This window comes from Antedon bifida, chromosome 6, assembly GCF_963402885.1.
Source record: "Antedon bifida chromosome 6, ecAntBifi1.1, whole genome shotgun sequence".
NCBI lineage: Eukaryota > Metazoa > Echinodermata > Crinoidea > Comatulida > Antedonidae > Antedon > Antedon bifida.
The window spans coordinates 27,266,704-27,290,260 of record NC_136231.1 but is presented as its reverse complement, the minus strand read 5'-3'; the positions used below and the strand labels follow the sequence as shown (position 1 = coordinate 27,290,260).

Here is a 23,557-nt window from a genome sequence, read left to right as displayed (position 1 = left end):
TGCCGATTTCTAGACCAATTTCGAAGTAGACTAATTCCGCCGCCGGCGGACTAGGCCTTATACAAAGTCGAGTTTTAAAGTAGAAAACCACACCTACAATTTTGAAGTCGCATCTGGATAGTTGAAATTTTAACATTACCATATTATTATCATAGGTGATTATGTATAGTAATAAGTATAAGTGCAATTCTGGGCTCTATTTTCATTATTATTAGCTCTGCCCCAACCATGGTGGGCTAGTACTGGAGACTTAATATTTAATTTCATATTTCCATGAATAGGTGTACTCTCCGGGGACACTAAATAAGTATTTATCTTAGACAAACGCAAGTTATTAAAATAACTGATATGGCTTGAAACTAATTTTATGGAGTAACCGATATTTAACATATATCCTGGAAGTTTGAAATATTTTTGAAGTATTTTCAGAAGTATTTTTCAAAATTCAAACATGATGTGGGTCCCGTAATTTCACCTATGTTACACTGTATATAGATATACAGTACACTGTAGAGTATAGAGCATATATTCTATGACACATAATAGGCACCAATCAGCACCATAAGCATCATATCAGGTCACAGGATTGCATAAATCAATATTTTGCAGTAATATTTAACATACGTGCATGTTTTTTAAAAATTAAATATCAGTAAAATTATAAAAATGATCACCTAAAATTCGTCAAAGTGACGAATTAAATTCAAGTTCTCGATGTTTTTGTATGTGACTATTTCGCTGTGCTCCACCACTGGCGCCAAATTGGATCCACTGGAGCACAGTGTATTAACATACGAAAATATATTGAAACTTAATTGGGTCCACTGGAGCACAGTTTAACATACGAAAAGATATTAACATTCAGTAACTTATTTCTAGTTTACATCACTGTGCTCCACTGGTACCAAATTGTGTCCACTTGAGCACAGTGTATTACATACGAAAAGATATTTAAACTTAAGTGACTTCAAATTAGGTCCACTTGAGCACAGTGTATTAACATACGAAAAGATATTGAAACTTAAATGACTTTATTTCTATTTTATATCACTGTGATCCACTGGCGCCAAATTGGGTCCACTTGAGCACAGTGTATTAAAATACGAAAAGATAGTAACATTTAGTGACTTTATTTCTATTTTATATCACTGTGCTACCCTGGTGCTAAATTGGGTCCACTTGAGCAGTTACCGTAGTACAATTTCTATTATTGAAGTTAATAAAGGCATAAATGGCGCTCCGTAGAGAAGTAGAGGATGCTCCAGTCGCCAGAATGACGCTCTGAATATACCTCTAATATACCTATCTCAAGTACGCCCTCTATCACCCCACTTCCGGAATTGATGTTATTATTGTAGACTTTCACTCACGTTCATATCTATATATACCATCTATCTTCAATCAATAAGCAACCAACCACTTGAACCCCCTCCTCCCTGTACAACCACTCGAATGACAGGTTAGGATGCTGTGCAAGTAGGTCATATATTTGGCATAATAATATTATCAATATGTAGATTTAATTATGTAGAATTTTGCAAACCGCCTATTCTATCATGGCGTAGTCGCGCCTACTAGGCCTACTATATTGTTTGTTAGCTATTATTAGTAAAGGCCTATTGACACTACTAGGAGTGTTAGGCTTATTGGAATGGGTAAATTCAATGAGTTACTTACGCACTGGCGGGGGCCTATTATATTCTTGTTTTTTTAAGTATTTAACAACAAATACGCAACGCAAGAACGTAAGCGCAACGTATTGACCAATCACAATCGATGGATTCAAACTGCCGCCTCATTGGTGTGGTCCATTGGCTTGCGTTGCGTCTACTACGTCATTGCGTTGTGTCTAATGAACCAATCTAAAACAAAAAAGACGTCACTTTTTACGATTTGTTAAAAAAAATGTAAACAATTGTATTAAATACGATATTGATTTGATAAGATTTGATGAATATAATTAGTGTATGGTCCTTTTTATTTATTTGGCATTTTTCACCGGATAAAAACAATTTTTTCTAAGACGATCCAGTCTTTCAGGGCTAGTGAGACGGAATTAATTATGGTAGGCCTATTATGTATGAACAGTATATAAAGAGTGTACTGAATCAGAATTACTGTATATAAAGAAAATAATTGTGTTTTGCCAATAGTCCTATAGGTAACACAGGTTTGTAGCCACAATTTCAATAGACTGGTATTGTTGAAAGCCACCCATGCATCAAGTATGTACAAACAGCAGCTACATTATAATAACCCTATTTTAGTAGAGGCCGGCCCCACATTGTTACAGCCAGTGTAAATACATTATTTGTATTGGTTTACAGAGTTAGTCATTTGAAAAGTAAATGATTGATACTAATTTCTGTAAAAAGAAGACCAGAGAAAAATGGAGAAACTTGAAAATATATTTCCACCACTCTCCGGTATCCATCCTTCGATGACGTCAGAGGCAACATTTTGGGAAGATGATCCGACAATGTCAAAGGTAATTTATTCATAAACATTTTAGATTTATATTCAATAATAATAAAACCTGTGAACGAAAGGAAGACCATCTTCCTTTCCTTTGTTTACAAATGTAATCTCCAAAAGAAACTCGAAATAAAACTATACCTTCATGATATAACTGTAACGGAAATGTCAAAGGAGAACAAGTAATAAACAATACCAAATCATGTTTAGTTTAGTTTAGTAGAGTTAGTTTGAGTTAATTCCACATACTGTTCATGTGATGCCAACTCAAGTGTTTATAATACATTCATTGTAGCAGTTTATTGTCTTTCAAATGGTGCTTTGATCGCATCTTGTATGCTCTTGACTAGTTCGTTGGCAATGTACGACAGGGTATACCACAAAAGTCCTATGCCAATTGTAATAGCAATTTCCAGAATTTATTTTGAAGCTATTTTTTTAGTCTACAAGAGTATAATTTCGAATAGCAGATTAGCATCGAAAATAATCCCACAAAAAAGCCCACACAAGAGTCCTATGTTATGGTTACTTGGTTCAATTCTCCATAAATATAAGTACTGTATAACAGAAATGGAAAATACAATATGTACAAAATCTCTCAAAATTTTTTTTATTGTAAACTATATTACAGAGGATGGAACTGCTTTTAAATTCTTCTCTGTGTGTTATAAGCAACTTGTCCAAAAGTAGAAAACATCGAGAGTTGTTTCGCACTCCTGAGTGGCGGAAAATACTTGACATCTTTAAAGGTTCACCATCAAAATGGAGATGTCTGCATTCTCTGATAGCAATTAGCTACATAGCAGATCCTGTCATCGACGTGGAGTTACTAGAGGATAAACACGGTAGGATGAATCATCAATTATTGATTATTTCACATAAATTAACTTAATAATACAAACTGAGAGAAGGGCTTTGCTGACGATGAATATACGCATTCAAATTGATAACCAAAATGTGCAAAATAGTTGAAAATACAAGACCAAAAATAAAGTTATGTAGGCCTAGGCCGGGCGAAACACAAGTGAGTTGACCAATCACAAGCGAAAATCCTGGTGGTCTTACGTGTCGTGATTGGTCAAATTACTTGTGGTGCACTATAGCGTGGCTCCCACTAGAGACGCAACGCAAGGACGTACGCGCAACGCAATCGAGTTGAGCAATGACAAGCCACCGTTCGAATAATTCATAACTTGTGATTGGTCAAATCACTTACGTTGTGTTACGTCATTGCGTTGCGTCTCTAGTGGGAACCAAGCTTTACGTCATTGCGTTGCGTCTCTAGTGAGAACCAAGCTTTACGTCATTGCGTTGCGTCTCTAGTGGGAACCAAGCTCTAGATAGATTATACATCTAAGTAGATATTTTATGATGTCATTACTTTTCTTAGGAGTAATAAATGAGATCACTTCAGTTTTGGATAACACACTCTCAGGTAAATCAACAGGATTCTCTGTACAGGAATTGGTTGAAGCACTCGTTAATTTAGCTGTACATCCTCTCAACAAAGATCAGGTACGATGACGTCATATTTAACAATATTTATTTTAACTCTCTCTAGATAATACTGAATACTGTGAAAGTTGTATTTGTCCGTTATCATAATCAACTAATAATAGAAATTCTTCTTAAAGATTGGCAAAGTACAATAAACTTAATATTTTATTATATATAACAACTTTTCATAACAAAGCGTTCAGTATAATACATTTAATTATGTGGTCATTAATAATTCTTTTTACACATTTCTGCGAGCAGATAATAGACAAGTCGTTGACCTTGTTCTACGCAATAATGGAAAGAAATGACAAGCATAAACTAAGGCTGTATGTGAGGCAAGTTCTTGACGAATGGGGATTTAGTGACGTCGATGGTTCGTCATCGTCTGATGTTGTTGAACGCGAAAAGGAAATCACAATGAAAAGTAACTTAATTAATTTTCAATTTTAATCAAATATGAAAATGAAATGAAAATAATGAAATACATATCGAAAAAATAAATAAATTGTTTATACTTTTTTTGCATAACTTTATAAATTGTTCAGAAAGGTGTATAATTAATTTGATCATAAATTAATACAATTCTAATTTTTAATTTAGGCGAAAAATGTCTTGATAACGAAAGTCAATGTTTAGATAATATTCAGATGTTGGATAATCTTTACTGCGTTTTATTGCAATGTGACAGTTTTGAGAGTGATGACGTCATAGAAATTGTTACTGCCGTTAAACAGATAATTTCAGAAGAAGATGGAAGACAAACCATTCTGAAACATATGAATGAACATGGGTGGCCAGGTAATGAACATGGGTGGCCAGGTAATCCACTTACTAGTCTACTATATAATATAGAAAGCGAATTTGATCACGATGTTAAGAAGTACAACTATTATTATTGGGATACAACGAACGAATATAATTATATATATTTATATTATCTTTAATTAATGTTTAATGCTTTCACCTTTTATTTTAGGCGTTTTTTTGGCAAGATACCAACAGTTTGACTGAGATTAATGGCTATATAATGAAAATGTAGTACCCAATCAAAATCTAAAGAAATATTTTTTGCCAATAGACGTTAAAGTCGATGATATTAAAGAACCTTACAATTACGAATACAATAGTCGGATAATCTTATCTTACTTTGACAGATATAATTATTCGTATCTTTAATGATGTATGGAAAGCGAACACAGAAACAGTTTATACAGATGAGCTGAAATGGACAATTATTAAAACGTCAATCGAAATTCTAGTTACCTACAGCGATTGTGACCCGGAAGTACTTATTGAATATGGAGCACTAAACTTAATGCACACAATCACTGACGCATATTATCAGCATTTTAAACAAAAGGTAAATATTTTGTTTCTTTAGGTGATGGACATTTAAGTTGAAAGAAAGTCTGCCTGAAGTTATGCAAACGTTTGAATAAAAACGAACAAACAAACAAACAAACAATTTACAAATATTACCGTAGGCGTTACCCCGTGTACTGGTCCATTTCCTTGTCGTTGTGGACAGACGAATGAGCGCCGTTTGGTGGTACGCATTTGGGTTTACCGTCATTCAATACATTTTCACGTCAGGTTGTACACATTTACGAATACCGATTTTCCAAAAATGTAATTCAGTTCTAATTTTGTTTTACATAGCTTCTTTACCTTGATGAAAAAACTAGTGAATACAGAGGTCAAATCACAAAAAAAGTATCAGAAGTAGACAAGAATGTTACAACCACCACGACAGAAGGAACGTCGGTTGACAGTAAACTAGAAGAAACTAAGTTGGGTATAGCCAGTAACGTTGATGTGGGCTCCCAGTCACGTTGTTCAAAAGAAAATGTTCCACAGTCAGAGGAAATGTCAATTCAGAAAGCAGAAGAATTGTCCGGTAGAGTTGGAAAAGATGAGAGCGGTCATACTACACATGCCACGACCAGTAACGAGCTGGGAACAAATGACACATCCAGGAAAGTGACTGAAGAAAATGTTCACCTGTCCCTTAAAACAACCACTGAACAAGTAAGAGAAATGAGGATATTCCAACCATGGAACAATGATCTAAACTTACTAGTTTGACAAAAAAATATGTGATGTGTCCAAATGATAGTTATAGGCCTATGACTTCATCACATAACGTTTAGTAGTGTGTACGCTTTTATGCCAATACAAACATTTCATTTCATTTCATTTCACATTTATTCAATTAATGAAAACTTAAACAATGTAAACAATATAAACAAATAATGATTTCATTAATTTGGATCAGACTTATCTAGGCATAGTTACTAATAGTGAGACTTGTATTGTAAGATAACACAAACAGTAACTCTAGAACAAATTATTTTTTATTCGAGAAGATTTAAAAGAAGCTAAATCACTTTATAACAATATTCACTTTTGTATACGTATATTTTATGTTTAGGAACAAACAGCTCCGATTCCGTATACGTTGAAACCAGTGAGAGAACACGGCGAAGTGAACAGCGATGGAACTATTGCTTTTCGTATAAACAGTGGTGTTATGTACAACAGAGCGGTATTTGTGTCTAACCAACCGATTCAGACGTCAAAACTTTTCGAGTTAAACATTGACAAAGTAGATGACAGTCATAACAGCTCAATAGAGTTTGGTAGGATATAATTTACTTTTTTAAAAGTTAACGAACCTGTTGAAATATGTTTAATCATTAATTCATTTATCAAAAATTTGCTACACTGATATTAGTATCATTGTGTGTAAGTGCAAAGTTGTTACCGTTGCTTCTTGTTTTTGTAGGTGTCTGTATCTACAATTCATTTCCCGATGATATTTTTTACGAAGGAAATGGTTATGGAAAAGGTAGTGGATTCTGGTTTTTAAGGTTGGTAGTGATGATAAACCAATTAAGTATCGTTATTCTAATCTTTCTTATTTTGACATACGATGTATGAAGTAAACACAATAATGTCATTATCATCATAAAGAGTTGCAACGTCTATTTCTTCTAAAAGAACAATCAGGACATTAGATATTGATTGATTATGAACTGACTTAATTCGTAAATAAAAACAAGTCATACGTTAGTTCCCACAACGAAAGCGTGCCGCAATTATTTGACCAATCAAGACGCGATGATGGATCATACCAACTGTCGCCTTAAAGCTCTGAGCAAGTTTGCAAAAGCGAAACTGACTGATGACTACAACACATTCAATTTGAATTGTCAACAGAATGTTTATGGAAATTATTTTTACAGAGATAATGATCTTTGGCGAGATTTTCAAACGATTGGCGGAGGGTACAAACTAAACCTAAGAAATATTCAAGTTGATGATAAAGTAGGCTTTGTTTTACATCCAGACAGTACTTTGGCTTTTCTATATAATGGAAAATATCAAGGCATCGCATTTCGGAATATTCCCGGAGGTGAGTTCTGTTCTAATACCTGTTTTATACTGTCACATGCAATTCTAAAGGAGTAAATTGTTAGACTTTAGAAAAAAAACCAATTGTAGTGGAATGTGGGAAAGTAGCATATAGTCGTGATATTGTGTTGTGTATTACAGTTTATTGGCATAAAATAACGTTAAATAACATTGGAATTGACCTGCATGTAATACTATGTTGTAGAAGAATGTTTTTGTCTTGCTTCCGATTCCCGTATTATCCTGTTTTCTTTTTAATTGTATGGGCTGCCTCACACAAGCTTTGATTTTTTTTATTTTGCCCTCTCTTAGTTTAATCATTATTGTTAAATAATTATAATGAAGAGAAATAAATGTTACTTTGATTGATTGTGTTATAAATTATTTCATGTTATGTAAATGTATTATGAATAAAAAAACAGTGAGTTTGATCAATCATTGTTACAAAAATAGGTTGAAATAAAATGATTATGTAGACGTTGATATCTATTTTATTTTCAATTTTAGGTGTGTATGCACTAGTCGCAACAAGTGGAAAATGTGTCCAGGTGTCAATCACAGAAAATGTTGGTAAAATACTTCAGCAAAAGTCACCTGACAGTACCGTTGATGAACCCTTTGGTAAAGAAAAGTTATGTCTTCGTAGATTAATTAAAGTTGGTCACTTTTTATTTAAAATTATGTTACATAACAACATTTTTGAGAATCAAAATTCTATTTGTTTTAATAAAAACAAGGCCAACAGCCATAAGTCGCGTGCTCTCAGAAAAAATGAACTTTCAAAAAGTAATGTACTTTAAAACTTTTCTGTACATCAAAACAGTACAGAAAAGCGATAAAACGCATAGTGATACCGGACCGACAGACAGACCGACCGACCGACATAGTGAACTATTGAGTCGCGTCAACGCGACTAAAAAGACTTATTAATACTTCACCAGAATTGTGTTCATCACAAAGATAGTTGGCGTATGTATCTGTAACTTAAATTTTCACTTTTTAAGAATCATTTTCTGTTAAGACTGTTGGCAATAATCCCACGTCCGTGTCACGCTTGCGTGCACCATATGGTTTTGACTTCGTTAATGAAGAAACACACCCGAAAATGAAAGAGGTCTACAATAAACCAGGTTAGTTTCCTAAGTGTTCTCAAATTATCAAATTATTATAAACCTTTGAAAATAAAGTACTGGTACAGTAGTAGGTACAGTAGTAAAAAATAATGATAACTTCTTTTGTAATTCTTTAGACGACTCGATAAATGAGTTCTATGTGAAAACAGAACAGGCGCTTAATCCACTATTTGAGATCAATCAGAGATCTAGAAAAGGATACCTGAACGAAAAAGACTTAAGAACATTGATAGGGTTTTCTGTTAACTTGTACAAAACTCACAATAATCCAGCTACTCGAGTGGATCCGATCTCCAACGATCACATGAGGTTTATCACAACAAGTGTTGAACTTCAAAGTAAACTGATAGTACTATTTCAAAAAAATAAACAACTTCCAGATAACACAAATACATTGCCTAAACGATTTCAGCAGGTTTTTGATTTGGTGAGACCATGTTTTGATAACATCAAGGATATGAGTGGCATTGTATGGACAGGCAGCACGAGTGAAGGCTTTGCAATTGCAGATAACAGCGGTCCTGGAATGTCTTACGTAGACGATGAAATGGACTTGATGGTTCCTCTTGCTATTTCTGCCGAAGATCCTCATCATACAACCCCTTGTGAAGATTTTAAAATTGTGGATGAAATAAAAAGTAGAATTATGAAAGAAGTAGAAGACGTTAACAAAGAATGTTTTATAACCGAACTGGAAGATATTGGAAAGCGCCAACAACGTAAAGAGTGTCCTACTTTTACATGGTGTCCGTCTGTTCATCCAGGTTACGTAACAATATCTATTCCAGAGAGTCTTCAATCATCCACGAGCCTTGGATTTACCAAGCATCTCTGTGCGAGATCTTCAGGTGGTGAAATGCTTTTAACTCGTTCGAAACTATTAGGTATCCAAGAGCATTATACCAGAGGACGGCTCAAAGCCGTTCAGTCTGAAATTACCAAGAATGAGAATGAAAACGAAAAAGATGAATTTAAAGGCAAGCAGACTTGTTCAAGAAGGACCCGTACAAACAATTTCTGTTGGTTACGAATCAAAAGAACCAGGCGGTATGTATGACTAAAATCCTATAATTATTAGTTTGAAATATTCAAAGTCCACATCAGTAATTATTCAATTGTAGTGAATGTATTTGCATTATGTTGAATTACTTGTTGTTATAGGTTCAGTATTAGAGTTTGACCAAACAGTTGATGTAGCTATCGCTCTGAACGGAGTAAATTGGCCTACCATAGCCAAACCTTGGATATCAAGAAAGCGCGAATGGCCTAAAAAAACAATTGTTGAAAAGATTATTACAGACGGCTATCATATTGTTCCAAAATATTATCCTGGTGGAAACGGAATCGACTTAGAATGGCGGTTGTCATTTTCTGTGGCAGAACGTACATTAGCACACACATTTACAGAAAATCAGCGTAAATGTTATATGGTCTTTAAGAAACTTTGGAGAAAATGTTTTAAGGTGAGTTTATTTGAATTGTTGCATGGCACCGAACGTTGAAGTTAAACGTTAAGCATGTTTAGTCTTTTATAACTAGAGTGTCGAAGATAAACATTAGTGTGTTTTAGCTTGGTTTAAGTACCGGTATTTAAATATAAGTAGTATTAATGTTTATTATTTAACTTACTTGTTCAATTGTTACAGGAACCGAAGGTACTGTCCTCATATCACATGAAGACCACCATGTTTTGGCTTTGTGAGAGAACATCTCCAACTGATTGGCTAGATTCTAATCTGGGTGATAGATTTCTGGATCTTCAAAATTTTCTTATTCAGTTTTTACAGAAAGAAAATTTACCCAATTACTTTATTCCAGAAAATAACATGATAAGTAACATTGATGCAGAAGATGTGAAAGTAATTCTCGCCAAAGTGCAGAATGTTCGTCGTCACCAATCATTCTATCTAAAAGATCTGGTTGCCCCAATATCATTCTTCAATTTTAATTAGTAGTGACATTAGTAGTGGTAAGATGAAATGGAGAAGAGAGTGTTGGAGGCTTATATTCCAGGGAAGAAGAGGTAGACCAAGATGCAAATGGGAAAAGACTATAACAGATGTGTTTGGCTCTATGGAGCAAGCAAGTAGGATGACAGAAGACAAGAGATGGTTTCAGAATACTGTTCTGATCAGAGTTTGCTTTGACTACGACGACGAGTGACATTTATAGTATCTGTAATTCATAACTATTAAACCTCCTTTTACATATCTAGTCAATTCACATTTCCAAGTTAGTAACATGTGCATAACGAAAGATTTGCAAAACATGCGGTAAACACTATACGTTTATTGTAATATTAATATATTCTACAAAAACCATGGACCATTAATGTATAGCTGCATACTAAAACGAACAGTCATAAAATTGTTGTAAAATTCAACTTTTAATAACTGTACTATTATTAAAATTTAGTGTTTTAAGGGTTTGCTTAATTTTATCATTCAAATCAAGAGATGGGAGTTAAAAAGGTATAAAACCTTATATTAAAAGTAGAAAAACATGCAAATACAGTAAACAGTAGTAATGTGTATAATAACTTGTTTAGTTCATATCAATATATTAACTAAATTTGCTAATACAAATAGACCTATATAACTATAAAGGTGCCCCAATAATTCATGAAAATTATGGTTTACGTGCTAACTGAACTGAAATAAACTGTTGGTATAGATAAAAGACTGGCTAAGTGTATTGAACATTCCTTTGATTATTACAACGTTACGCCCCCGGTTTTCCTTCCGGAATATGAGCATAATACCAGGTTCATAATAATACCGTAGTGTAAAGACCGGAAAATTCTTGTAGCACTCGGTAAATTTATTTGTTTTGGAAGTATTTAAGAAAAACCGTCACAACATTTTTACGAGTTTGTTTTTATTATTTCGCGGTCGGATTATAATTAGTTCTACAATTTTATGCAATATTACCTAATTTAAAAGTTCTTTTATATTGAGGATCACATAATTCAATATTGTGTATACAGACCAATGATTTCCCCTAACCATGGAGGTATAATATACCTCCATGCCCTAACAAACACTTTGCTTAATGAAGCATACTTACCATTATTACAGAGATATTGTCTGTTTCAAACAAAACAATTTTTAAGCGGTACCACTAAACAAAACTACAGGCTCTTTCGGTATTTAGAAACGACTACGAAACTTAACGGAAATCGTGGCGGCTTTCGCCAAGCTTGCGTCGCGCGCATTCACACCACCTCCAAGATTATACTCTATTTTTAAGACTTGGCAGAAACATGGCAGAATTGGAAAGTCTCTTTCCACCGATATCGGGCCCTTTGATGCCCCCTCGTCAAGGACAATTTTGGGAAGATGACCCGAAAACTTCACAGGTATCGTAATTCTCTTGTATAATAATAATTATTATTATTATGTTGATAATAAGATGACGAGGACAAAATTAAATGTACTGTTAGATGTTGTTATTGCTTGAATAATGCTAATACAAATTAAAACGCTTAGATATCATTTGTTTTTTCTGATGATGATGTGAAGATGATAGCCCACTGTTTTATTGATGATTAATGATATTGGTGATAATAATCAAAATAAATATTTATCCATTATGTTAAATTATTATAGAGGATGGAACTGCTTTTAAATTCTTCTCTGTGTGTTATAAGCAACTTGTCCAAAAGTAGAAAAAATCGAGAGTTGTTTCGCACTCCTGAGTGGAGGAAAATACTTGACATCTTCAAAGGTTCACCATCAAAATGGAGATGTCTGCATTCTCTGATAGCAATTAGCTACATAGCAGATCCTATCATCGATGTGGAGTTACTAGAGGATAAACACGGTAGGATGAATCATATCAATTACAACAAAACTATATTATCTATCTTTAATTTCCATTCAAGAGATTATTTTCAATATAAACAAAACTAGACATTACACCAAATAGCATTACCGATATATATTATTTGTTTTATCAAACATTAACTGGATTTCATTGAGACAACAATCAAAACAGTTCTATATTTGTTTGTGGAATAATAGGCCTAATCCTAATAGAATCATCATTAAATTATCTGCTTGTAATCTTTTGAGTTATTATACATTTTTTTTGTTTTTAAAGTTGACACTTTTTCTATTTCTTAGGAGTAATAAATGAGATCACTTCAGTTTTGGATAACACACTCTCAGGTAAATCGACAGGATTCTCTGTACAGGAATTGGTTGAAGCACTCGTTAATTTAGCTGTACATCCTCTCAACAAAGATCAGGTACGATGACGTCATGCTTTTTAGAATGCAAGTAAATTAATTAAAACAAGTGTGTTGGTCATAAGTGAGCATTGGAGAATACATTTGGGACCCGCACAAGGTTAATTTATAATCAAACATGAAAATAGAAATATGTCTTGAAATACGGTAACGCTTCTAAGAGCACCAAACGAGGAAGTGATTTTAATTTTATAGTAATGAATAGATTAAACCGAAGCTCTAATCTGTCCACTATAATAACTTCACGGTTAAAAATTCAAAAGAATGCATTCATATCTATGCCAATATTATTATTTCTAGCTGAAGCATAAATCCTGAAACAATATAGGCCTATAAAAGCTTTTCCGCCATTGAACACAAAACTAGCGTTTCAACGTAGTTTTATGCTGAGATTATGTTTCAATGCTATTTCCTCTATATTTTTTCAAAATTTATTCAAAATCTAATGGTAGAAAACAGCAGCAAATTGTAATTTTCACATCTTTTATCAAACAGTTCAACAATTTGGCATAGATATAATGTTGTTCATCCTAGAAACAGTGTTATTGTCTTACCATTTATAATAGATTCACAACCCTTAGGTTACTGTTAGTCTAACAACAGCTAAAAATATATTTCATCATCTCAAATTATAGATTGCACATTTTTAAATTGTTATGAAAAATTATGTTGAATTACCGTATACATTTACACAACTCTGTTATTTGTCATTACCTTCTTTTAAATGCAACTCAATAATCTTACAGACCATTGTTTTAATTCAAAAGAGACATTTATTAACATGCAGTACCCTAATTTATACTCATACAAGATTGTATTTTCTTGTAATACCAAAATAATAATGTTTTAAAATAAACACAAACGATTACGTGTTTAGTACACAGTGCGTAGCATAAGTTCACTGAACTTTTATAATAATAAGTAATTTAAATTTTATTAAATAATAATAATATTATTATGTTTGGCAAAATAATATTTAATATTTAGATAATGGAAAAACCTGTGCCATTGCTATGCAAAATGTTAAAGAATACTGACAATGAGAAACTTGTACGCTACGTAAAGAAAGTTCTTAGCGACTGGGGAGTTAGTGATGCTGCGTGCCCATCTGCTGATGAACAATGCCAAGAAGGACATGATATACAAGATAAAAGTAATTGCTATATTCACAATTGTTTTGTTTAGAATGCTCAGCAAAATATAATCGATATTACTGTTTTGGTAGGCCTAGAGTTGGAAAGGTTAAGGAGAACTTATGAAGGAACGTAGAGTTTTAAATGTAAATTTGAAAATAGAAAGATGTGTATGAGGTGGGGTGGAGTGACAGTGTATAATTCAAGTAGGTATGTAACGTTTGTAACAATTTACTTCAGGCGAAAAAACTTCGGAAAGTGATTGTCTTGATAATATTCAGATGTTGGACAATCTTTACTGCGTTCTATTGCAATGTGACAGTTTTACAAACAATGACGTCTTGGACATTGTTACTGCTGTTAAAAAGATTCTTTCACCACAAAATGAGAGAGCAAGTGTTCTGAAACATATGACTGAGCATGGATGGCCAGGTAATATTTACTGCTTTTAGGTCGTGTTTACGCCGCCAAAAATTAACCGATAAAGATTAACTGATGATTTACCGATAAACTGCCTGCGGAAATGGGGTTTAACCGAAAAATGAACCGATAATTATCTCATTCAAATCGGATAATTATCGGATAAATACCTGAAGGAAAAATTGTTGCGTTTTGATTGGGCGCCTGGTTGTTTGATAGTAACTGATCATTTATTTATTTTTTATTTAACGATATTTAACAAATTGTTAACCAAATTAGATTGTAAGGTACAGTGCAATACTGTGTCTTTTTTTACTATGACGGTATTATAATTTCTTGTCCACAATTATATATCTAAATTGTACAATTTCAAGAAAAAGTGAGGGAAACCGAAGAAAAATAAAAACTAAACATGAATAACACATAATAATAACAATATCTAAATGTATCAATTTGACAGATATACTTATTCGTATCATAAATGATGTATGGAAACGGAACACAGAAGAAGTGTATACAGATGAGCTGAAATGGACAATTATTAAAACGTTAATCGAAATTCTAGTTACCTACAGCGATTGTGACCCGGAAGTACTTATTGAACATGGAGCACTAAACTTAATGCACACAATCACTGACGCATATTATCAACATTTTAAACAAAAGGTAAATACTATGTTTCTTTCATTAAATGGAAAAAGAAAGACAAAGAAAGACAAAAAAGGACCTCTCTATTCTATTCTAATTTGTAAGACATTGATTTTATCTCCATATTCCTAGCTTATAAACCTTGAAGAACAAACTAATAAATACAGAGGCCAAAGCATAACACAGAAACCAGAATCTAACACGGCTTCTACCAACAAACCAACTGAAAGTAATACAATGAACAAAGACAGTACACAAGAAGAAGGTAAAAGTTCCACGGAAATGTTCAAAGCCAGCAAAGTGGATGCTCCACATTCAATTGATGTGGCCAGTAAGGTCGTCACGACAGAGATAGAAGCAAGTTGCAAAACCACAAGCAGTAACATGGATGAACTTATTGGTGTAGAGAAAAGTGGTGTAACCAGTAAAGAAGATGAAACAGATGACCAGAGAGATGTCAAGGTAACCAGTAAAGAAGATGAAACAGATGACCAGAGAGATGTCAAGGTAACCAGTAAAGAAGATGAAACAGATGACCAGAGAGATGTCAAGGTAACCAGTAAAGAAGATGAAACAGATGACCAGAGAGATGTCAAGGTAACTAGTAAAGAAGATGAAACAGATGACCAGAGAGATGTCAAGGTAACCAGTAAGGTTACAGAAACAAATGACAATGCAAACAGTAAAACAACTGAAGAAGATGTCCAACTGTCAATAACAACAAAAACAAGTAAACAAGTAAGAGTAACATTATAGCCTAATAATAAGGAGCTTTCGATTTGCTCGTTTATCATCGTCTGAGAAAGCGCGTCACCGCGCCGCCCCCCCCCCCCCCCATGCACACTATAATGTACAATCTCGATAGTAATTTTTACTCTTACAGGTATCCCCATCTTTACTGTTATTATTCACGGTATCATGTCCAGCGACCATAAACCTGCAGTAGACATGGCCAAAAAATAAATAAATAAAAAATAAATAGCTAAAGAGAGCCAAGTTCGAATTCTGATAAATAAATGTTTTATTTGTGTTTAGGAACATACAGCTACGGTTCGGTATACTTTGAAACCAGTCAGGGATCACGGCGAAGTCAACAGCGATGGAACTATCGCTTATCGTATTAACAGCGGTGTGAAACATAACAGAGCGGTATTTGTGTCTAACCAACCGATTCAGACGGCAAGACTTTTCGAGTTAAAAATTGACAAAGTAGATGGCAGTCATAACAGCTCAATGGAGTTTGGTAGGATATCATTATTCCACATTATCATGGGATCCAAAAAATGTTATTGTATACGAGATCGAACCTTTAATATTAATAATAATATATTCATCATGTTCCACAATTTGGTGTGTGTAAGTTTTTATGATTCCGTCCAGAAATTTGATTTTTAATGAAAAATATATTTAATTCAATGGATTTCTCGTGGAATTTATTTAGGATTTTTAGAATCATTAAATATCTTATAATTATTGTTTAATTTGATAATTATTTGTTTTAGGTGTTTGTATCTACAATTCATTTCCCGATGATATCTTTTATGAAGGAGATGGTTATGGAAAAGGTAGTGGATTCTGGTTTTTAAGGTTGGTAGTGATCATAAACATTCTAGAGTCTTCATTATATATTCATGTAAACCTTTCTGTAATCAGGAATATTATAGTTATAAGTTGTAAGTTTGATTTTTCTACGATGCATTCGTTACTTCCCTATGTTGAATATTCATTGGCTAAAGGACAATAATTGTTGACTCTCGCATAGAAAAACTAACACAGATAGCTAACATAGAGTAGGCGGAAGAGCTACATTGTAGCGCAGTATAACTGGTTGGTATTGCCACACATCAGTGTGGTAGAGAAGTTTAGAAAATAATCAATCGATTTGGCCGTGCTGCAACAAATTTAAATATATTTATTTCTTAAGAATAAAAATTATTCCAGTCAAAATGCATACAACGTATATCAACAACAACATTCCATTCTGTAAGCATAGATTTAATTTTTTTTTATAAAAAAATTGAAATAAAATATTGTAATGAAAAAATAATTTACTGTAAATGAAATGCTGAAACAAGTATCCAAATGCAATAGTCGTGGTGCTCAGTATGTGTCTCACGATACATACACATTTCTTTTTTTCAGAGACAATATCCTTTTTCGTAATTTTGAAATGATTGGCGGAGGGTACAAACTAAACTTAAGAAATATTCAAGTTAATGATAAAGTAGGCTTTGTTTTACATCCAGACAGTACTTTGGCTTTTTTATATAATGGAAAATATCAAGGCATCGCATTTCGGAATATTCCTGGAGGTGAGTTCCTATTAAAGGATGAATATGATTATTGACCTAATTTGAATTTATTTGGAAAATCAACATTACATTAGGTACATTACTACTGAAATTATTATTATTATTAAAAATAAGATCTTAAAGATCTTAAGATACAAAAGTATTAAATTTAACTTTGTATTTAAAATGATTTATATTGTACAGTTCTTCGTCTTTATGTACACTATGGTTCCTTATAACAAGAAATTATTTATTAAACAATTTAACAAACAAGCCCATTAATAATAATAATGATAATGATGATGATGATAATAATACGCCTTTCATTGATTTACGTTTAGCTGTGTATGCACTAGTTGCGACAAGTGGAAAATGCGTACAAGTATCAATCACCGAAAATATTGGACAAACAATTTTTCAAGAATCACCTGACACTACAAATGATGAACCCTTCGGTAAATATAATGCATTAGATTATATTTAATCATAAGGAAAATATTGAGTCAACTAAATACTGTATACCATAATCGTTACATTTTTATTTAAAGACAAAATAGGGCCTTTTGCTTGTTAAATTTGATACCACGATATCCCAATCTTTCATTTAGGTCTATATACTTTTTATAATTACTAGGATATTTAATAGGACATTTTCTTCTCTTTTTATAGAACAATTTTCTGTTAAGGTTGTTGGTGGAAAGTCTACGTCATTGTCACGCCTTCGTGGACCCTATGGACTTGACTTCATTAATGAGGATAAAAACCCTAACCTGAAAAACGTGTATCGAAAAAGTGGTGAGTTTACTTCCTTGATGTATTTTACAGTTGTTCAACATCCCCAGGTCCGAACAAGTGTCTGCTTACGACAGATTCGGCAGATAGAAGACCAGACTTTTCAGCACACCAGTGTGCCACTAATACTATGGAGATTAGAAGGTCAGATCACAAGGTCATTACGTCATACGTTCGATCACTGGCACGTCAACGTAAATGTCCACTTAATCTAAAAGTTCTTATATCTGTCGACGGGAACAGTCGACTACGACCCTTGTGAACGTGACTGTCGTGTGCACGTTCACTCAATCTAAAAGACCCTATCGATCGTCTGTAGACGTAATTCTGTTTTGTATAGAAATTATATTTGTCGTAAAAATTGTCGGAGGTCAATTATACAACGTAACATACACACAATCGTACGGTCTATCTACGAGGCTTACGTGTTGGTTTGTTCATAAAATGGAATAAATTAATAATTAATATTCGATTGCATTTTTTACAGAAGCTATACCAATGTTGTCATCTGCGCCAAAATTATTGAATAAGACGAATAGCTCAATCAGTGTATATTGGCCTGCTTATGACGTCAGTAATGACGACTGTGGTACAGAACGGCAAATCGACGAGTTCGTCGTCGAATACAAAACTACTTTCCCTAGGTCAGATTTCAAAGAAGCAGGTTCAGTGGACGGAAGTAGTACTGAACCGGAATTTGAGATAACCAACCTCAGTCCAGGAACCTTTTATGCGATCAGAATTAAAGTAGTTAAAAACGTGTCATCAGAAAATGACAAAACCATGTTTACTTACAGTCCTAATGCAATATTAGGCACAACACGGAAAGGTAACATGCTTTAGTTTACTACCCTATTGAGTGGGTGGCATCGGCGTTGTTTTGTCTATAATTAAATGTTAAGCAATTATCTTTTCTTTTTAAATGAAGGTGGAAGCAGCTTCAGCACACATTATTTCGCGTCGTTTTAAACGCAAATGGATCGCCCTCTCTTGTTAGGCATTGTAATTTATGTATACTATCCCATTCAATTGTTCAGTAATAATGATTGTCTGTAGGTCTATTTTGTATAGTAATTTGTCGTAAAAATTGTCGTCTACGAGGCTTACGTGTTGACTTGCCCATAAAATAGAATAAATTAAAAATTAATATTCGATTGCATTTTTACAGAAGCTATACCAATGTTATCAGCGCCAAAATTATTGAATAAGACGGATAGCTCAATCAATGTATACTGGCCTGCTTATGACGTCAGTAATGACGACTGTGGTACAGAACGGCAAATCGACGAGTTCGTCGTCGAATACAAAACTACTGTCCCTAGGTCAGAGTTCACAAAAGCTGGTTCAGTGGACGGAAGAAGTACTAAACCGAAATTTGAGATAACCAACCTCAGTCCAGGAACCTTATATGCGATCAGAATAAAAGTAGTTAAAAAAGTTTCATCAGAAAAGGACAAGACTATGTTTACTTACAGTCATCAAGCAAAAGTAGAAACAGCACGGAAAGGTAACATGCTTTAGTTTACTATCCGATTGAGTGGGTGGCATCGGCGTTGTTTTTTATTTATATTATTTGTTAAGTATTTGATTATCTTTTCTTTTTAAATGAAGGTGGACGCCGTTCAAAAACTGGTTACCGAATGAAAAGTGAGTTTTTGTTTTTAAATATTATTATAATAATTAAGAAACTAGCGCTGTTTCGTACTATACCACGCCGAGAGTGTTAAAGAGTCGCTTTCATGGTATTGTTCAAAATCGATTTGATAGTGGTGCGGCGGAACAGCACTAGTTCACATAATCATAAATGTTAGTATAGAACACCAGTCTGTTTTATGGTGTCACATTAAGTTATTGCTTTCTTATTATTAAATCCCAAATTTTATCGTCAAAAATATCTCCAATCCCTCCGTATATACGCCAGTGACATGTTTTAAAAATGTTTTTTTTAGAATGCCATTTACACTTAATTAAACCTATAAGGCATTCTAACTTTTTTATAATTATAGTATCAAAATTTATGTGGAAATAAACGCAAACGTAATATGCCCTATCTAACAATACATTCACTAAGCTCCTATTTAGCTTACTTTATATGTTTCATATTCAGGTGTAAGGTGGTGTGACCGCTTTTTGACAGAAGCTTTTATTAAGAAATCAGAAAATTCATCTGCTGAATACGACGAGATTAACCAGAGGTCTAGAAAAGGATATCTCAATGAAATAGACATAAAGACAGTCATGAAACGTTCTGTTAGTTTGTATAAAATACATAGTGATCCCGCTACACGAGTGGATCCGATTTCAAACGAGCACGTGGCATTTATAACAAGAATTCTTCGGATTCAAAGTGAAATGCTAGCAAAGTTTCAGAAACAGAGTACGCCGCCAGAAAACACAAATACATTGCCTAAACGATTTCAGCAGGTTTTTGATTTGGTGAGACCATGCTTTGATAACATCAAGGATATAAATGGCATTGTATGGACTGGCAGCACAAGCGAAGGCTTTGCAATATCAGATAACAGTGGTCCTGGAATGTCTTACGTAGACGATGAAATGGACTTGATGATTCCTCTTGCTATTGCTGCCGAAGATCCTCATGTAACAACTTGTGAAGAATTTACGATTGCTGATGACGTACCCAGAGGAAGGATGGAAGAAAAAGAAGATGTTAACAAAAAATCTTTTATAACAGAAATGGAAGATATTGGAAATCGCCAACAACGTCAAGAGTGTCCTACTTTTACATGGCGTCCGTCTGTTCATCCAGGTTACGTAACAATATTTATTCCAGAGAGTCTTCAATCATACACGAGCCTTGGATTTACCAAGCATCTCTGTGCGAGATCTTCAAGTGGTGAAATGCTTTTAACTCGTTCGAAACTATTAGGTATCCAAGAGCAGTATACCAGAGGACGACTCAAAGCCGTTCAGTCTGAAATTACTAAGAATGAAAACAATAAAGTAGATGAGTTTAAAGGCAAACTAAGACTTGTTCAAGAAGGACCCGTACAAACAATTTCTGTTTGTTACGAATCACAAGAACCAGGCGGTAGGTTAAACAAATTATACATAGCAAATGATACTAGAATTGTAATGCTTCCTTAGTATGATTTTATCAGTTGTTCAATGGGTTACTTTTTAAAAACACTATGATATTATAGTTTGGAATATGCCGTACCGGTAGTTTAAGAAAAAGACACTAAAATATTTATTGTTATAGTAACAATAATACCTAAACTATACAACAAGAAGAACCGAATTAAGAACACAAAAAAAGTATCCAGTAAATGATACCTAATCCTCATAGTTTGTATATATTCAAAACAATTAATTCCCCACCGATAGATATGTATATAATAATATAATTAAACATATGTATTGCTTGACAATGCTATTTTTTTGTCACAGGTTCAGTACTACAGTTTGATCAAACAGTTGATGTAGCTATCGCTTTGAATGGAGTAAATTGGCCTACCATTGCCAATCCTTGGATATCAAGACAACGAAAATGGCCTCAAAAGACAACTGTAGAAAAGATTATTGCAGACGGCTACCATATTGTTCCAAAATATTATCCTGGTGGAAAAGGACTCGACTTAGAATGGCGGTTGTCATTTTCTGTGGCAGAACGTACGTTAGCACACACATTTACAGACCAACAACGTAAATGTTACATGATTTTCAAGCTACTTTGGAGAAGACACTTTAAGGTGAGTTTGAATTGTGAATAAAATAAATGTCACTTAATTGTACTGTTGTTGCACGATACAAGATAGTAAAGAATATTTAGACTTCAACACTACAATACTAGTACTGTACTTGGTAAGTTGACTATGAACTAAGCTAGGTGATTTTGTAACTGTTTATATTTAAAATGAACCACTTAATGTAGATAGCGAAGGAACACGACACGATATAGTCTATGAATTCCAATTCGATATTGTTTATTCTAATGGAGTATTATGTTTGATTTATTTTCATTACAGGAACCGAAAGTTCTTTCGTCATATCACATCAAGACTACCATGTTTTGGCTTTGTGAGAGAACATCAACAACTGATTGGCTGGATAGAAAACTGGGTGAACGTTTCCTAGATCTTCAAAATTTTCTTATCCACTTTTTGCTGAAAAGAAATTTACCCAATTACTTTATTCCAGAAAACAACATGATAAGTAACATTGACGCAGAAGACGTGAAAGTAATTCTAGTCAAACTACAAAATGTTCGTCGTCAACAGATATACTCTCTAAGCGATCTAGTAACGCCATCGACATTTTTCTTTTCTTACTAATATTAGCCGATGATAACACATTAGTCTCAGTCGTAATAAGTTTATAAGAAAACAATGTTTAATGTTTCTTAATTACTGATATGCTAATATGTAAAATCATCCTTTATTTAAAAAAAACAACATAAGTGTAACAAACATCCCGAGTCACAGCTTAGATGACCAAGCATAACGACAAAACAAGATATATAATACTAAACACTTAAAATAAGAAGGTTAAATAGTAAAAGTAGCCCTAACATGCTTAGGTAAAATACAGGGTAAAATAAACTAAACCGTCCTAAAAAGTAATACACTTTTTGTTCAGGTTAGTTTAAGTTTAGTTGTTTTATTTAAGCTATCATTTCCTTATTTCTATCTTTTAATCATCGTACTTATAAACCAAGGCTTTCTGAGTCGTATCACAAAATAAGTTGAGTCTATAGTAGATATTCCGTATATATTCTATATGATAAACTTGAAGTTTTTTATGATTTACCTTAGAGTAAAATGTTACATATACGTATTTATTTAGTTCTGGTATTGCACATTCAACTTGATGAAGCACAAAAGGAATGTACAATTTCCAGGTTGAAATATTAGTCATAAATTTCACTAGACAACAAACAAGGAACCCTAAAGTGATTAAAAGTGCTCACAATTGGACGTAATTTACGCAATGTGTATTTTAAAGAAAAAAAGATTGCATGTTGACATTATAATAAATATTATAAGCCGAAGTGTTGAGCGGCCACTTATCGTATGGCGAAAAATATCCAATGTGTTCAATAAATATCTCTATGGAAGCAAGGCAATGTTAGATTGCCTTTATGAAAGCATCGTTCCGTCTTAATCTGGCTCTTACATTTGGTTGTATTTGCTTTCCTACTAACTGCTTTCCTCTCAAATAGCAATAACAACATTATTTGGATATAAGCTTTAGCCTACTCTTGTGTGTATATCCAATTATTAGTTCCTTTAACATTGTTTAATGTTTGTCTTTGTGTTTGCTTTTTGAAAATATATCGCTTCACATGAAGTCATGGACAATTTTTCGAGTTTTATTTAGTCAATCATTACATTCAATCTGAAACTTTATCTATACATACAAATACATTGCCCATGTTGAGAAACGTAGATATCTACTGTTAGTATTAGAAGGTTATATAAACTATTGACTACGAATATCATATTAGGTATTTCCTTAATTAATAACCTATTACTATTACTC

The 23,557-nt window shown here is 33.4% G+C and overlaps 1 protein-coding gene across 2 annotated transcripts; it reads left to right on the top strand.

The window, feature by feature from the left end:
- Window positions 1–1,354: 1,354 nt before the first annotated feature.
- LOC144845971 (uncharacterized) lies at window positions 1,355–23,476 on the top strand. 2 transcript variants are annotated; one of them, XM_078703502.1, is made up of 19 exons: window positions 1,355–1,476; window positions 2,328–2,488; window positions 3,107–3,320; window positions 3,866–3,990; window positions 4,234–4,399; window positions 4,576–4,773; window positions 5,130–5,335; window positions 15,105–15,710; window positions 16,008–16,215; window positions 16,475–16,559; window positions 17,115–17,284; window positions 17,605–17,718; window positions 17,933–18,058; window positions 18,543–18,884; window positions 19,224–19,562; window positions 19,667–19,702; window positions 20,163–21,107; window positions 21,467–21,768; window positions 22,045–23,473. In XM_078703502.1, exons 2-19 carry the CDS (start codon window positions 2,390–2,392, stop codon window positions 22,348–22,350), a joined length of 4,587 nt encoding a protein of 1,528 aa, XP_078559628.1. In that variant the 5' UTR covers window positions 1,355–1,476; window positions 2,328–2,389; the 3' UTR covers window positions 22,351–23,473. The 2 variants fall into 2 exon arrangements, with proteins under 2 accessions (XP_078559628.1, XP_078559629.1); XM_078703503.1 differs by lacking the exons at window positions 1,355–1,476; window positions 2,328–2,488; window positions 3,107–3,320; ... (2 more) ...; window positions 4,576–4,773; window positions 5,130–5,335 and adding exons at window positions 11,708–11,880; window positions 12,131–12,344; window positions 12,647–12,771; ... (1 more) ...; window positions 14,145–14,336; window positions 14,785–14,990 and having other exon boundaries at window positions 22,045–23,476.
- The last annotated feature ends 81 nt before the right edge of the window (window positions 23,477–23,557 follow it).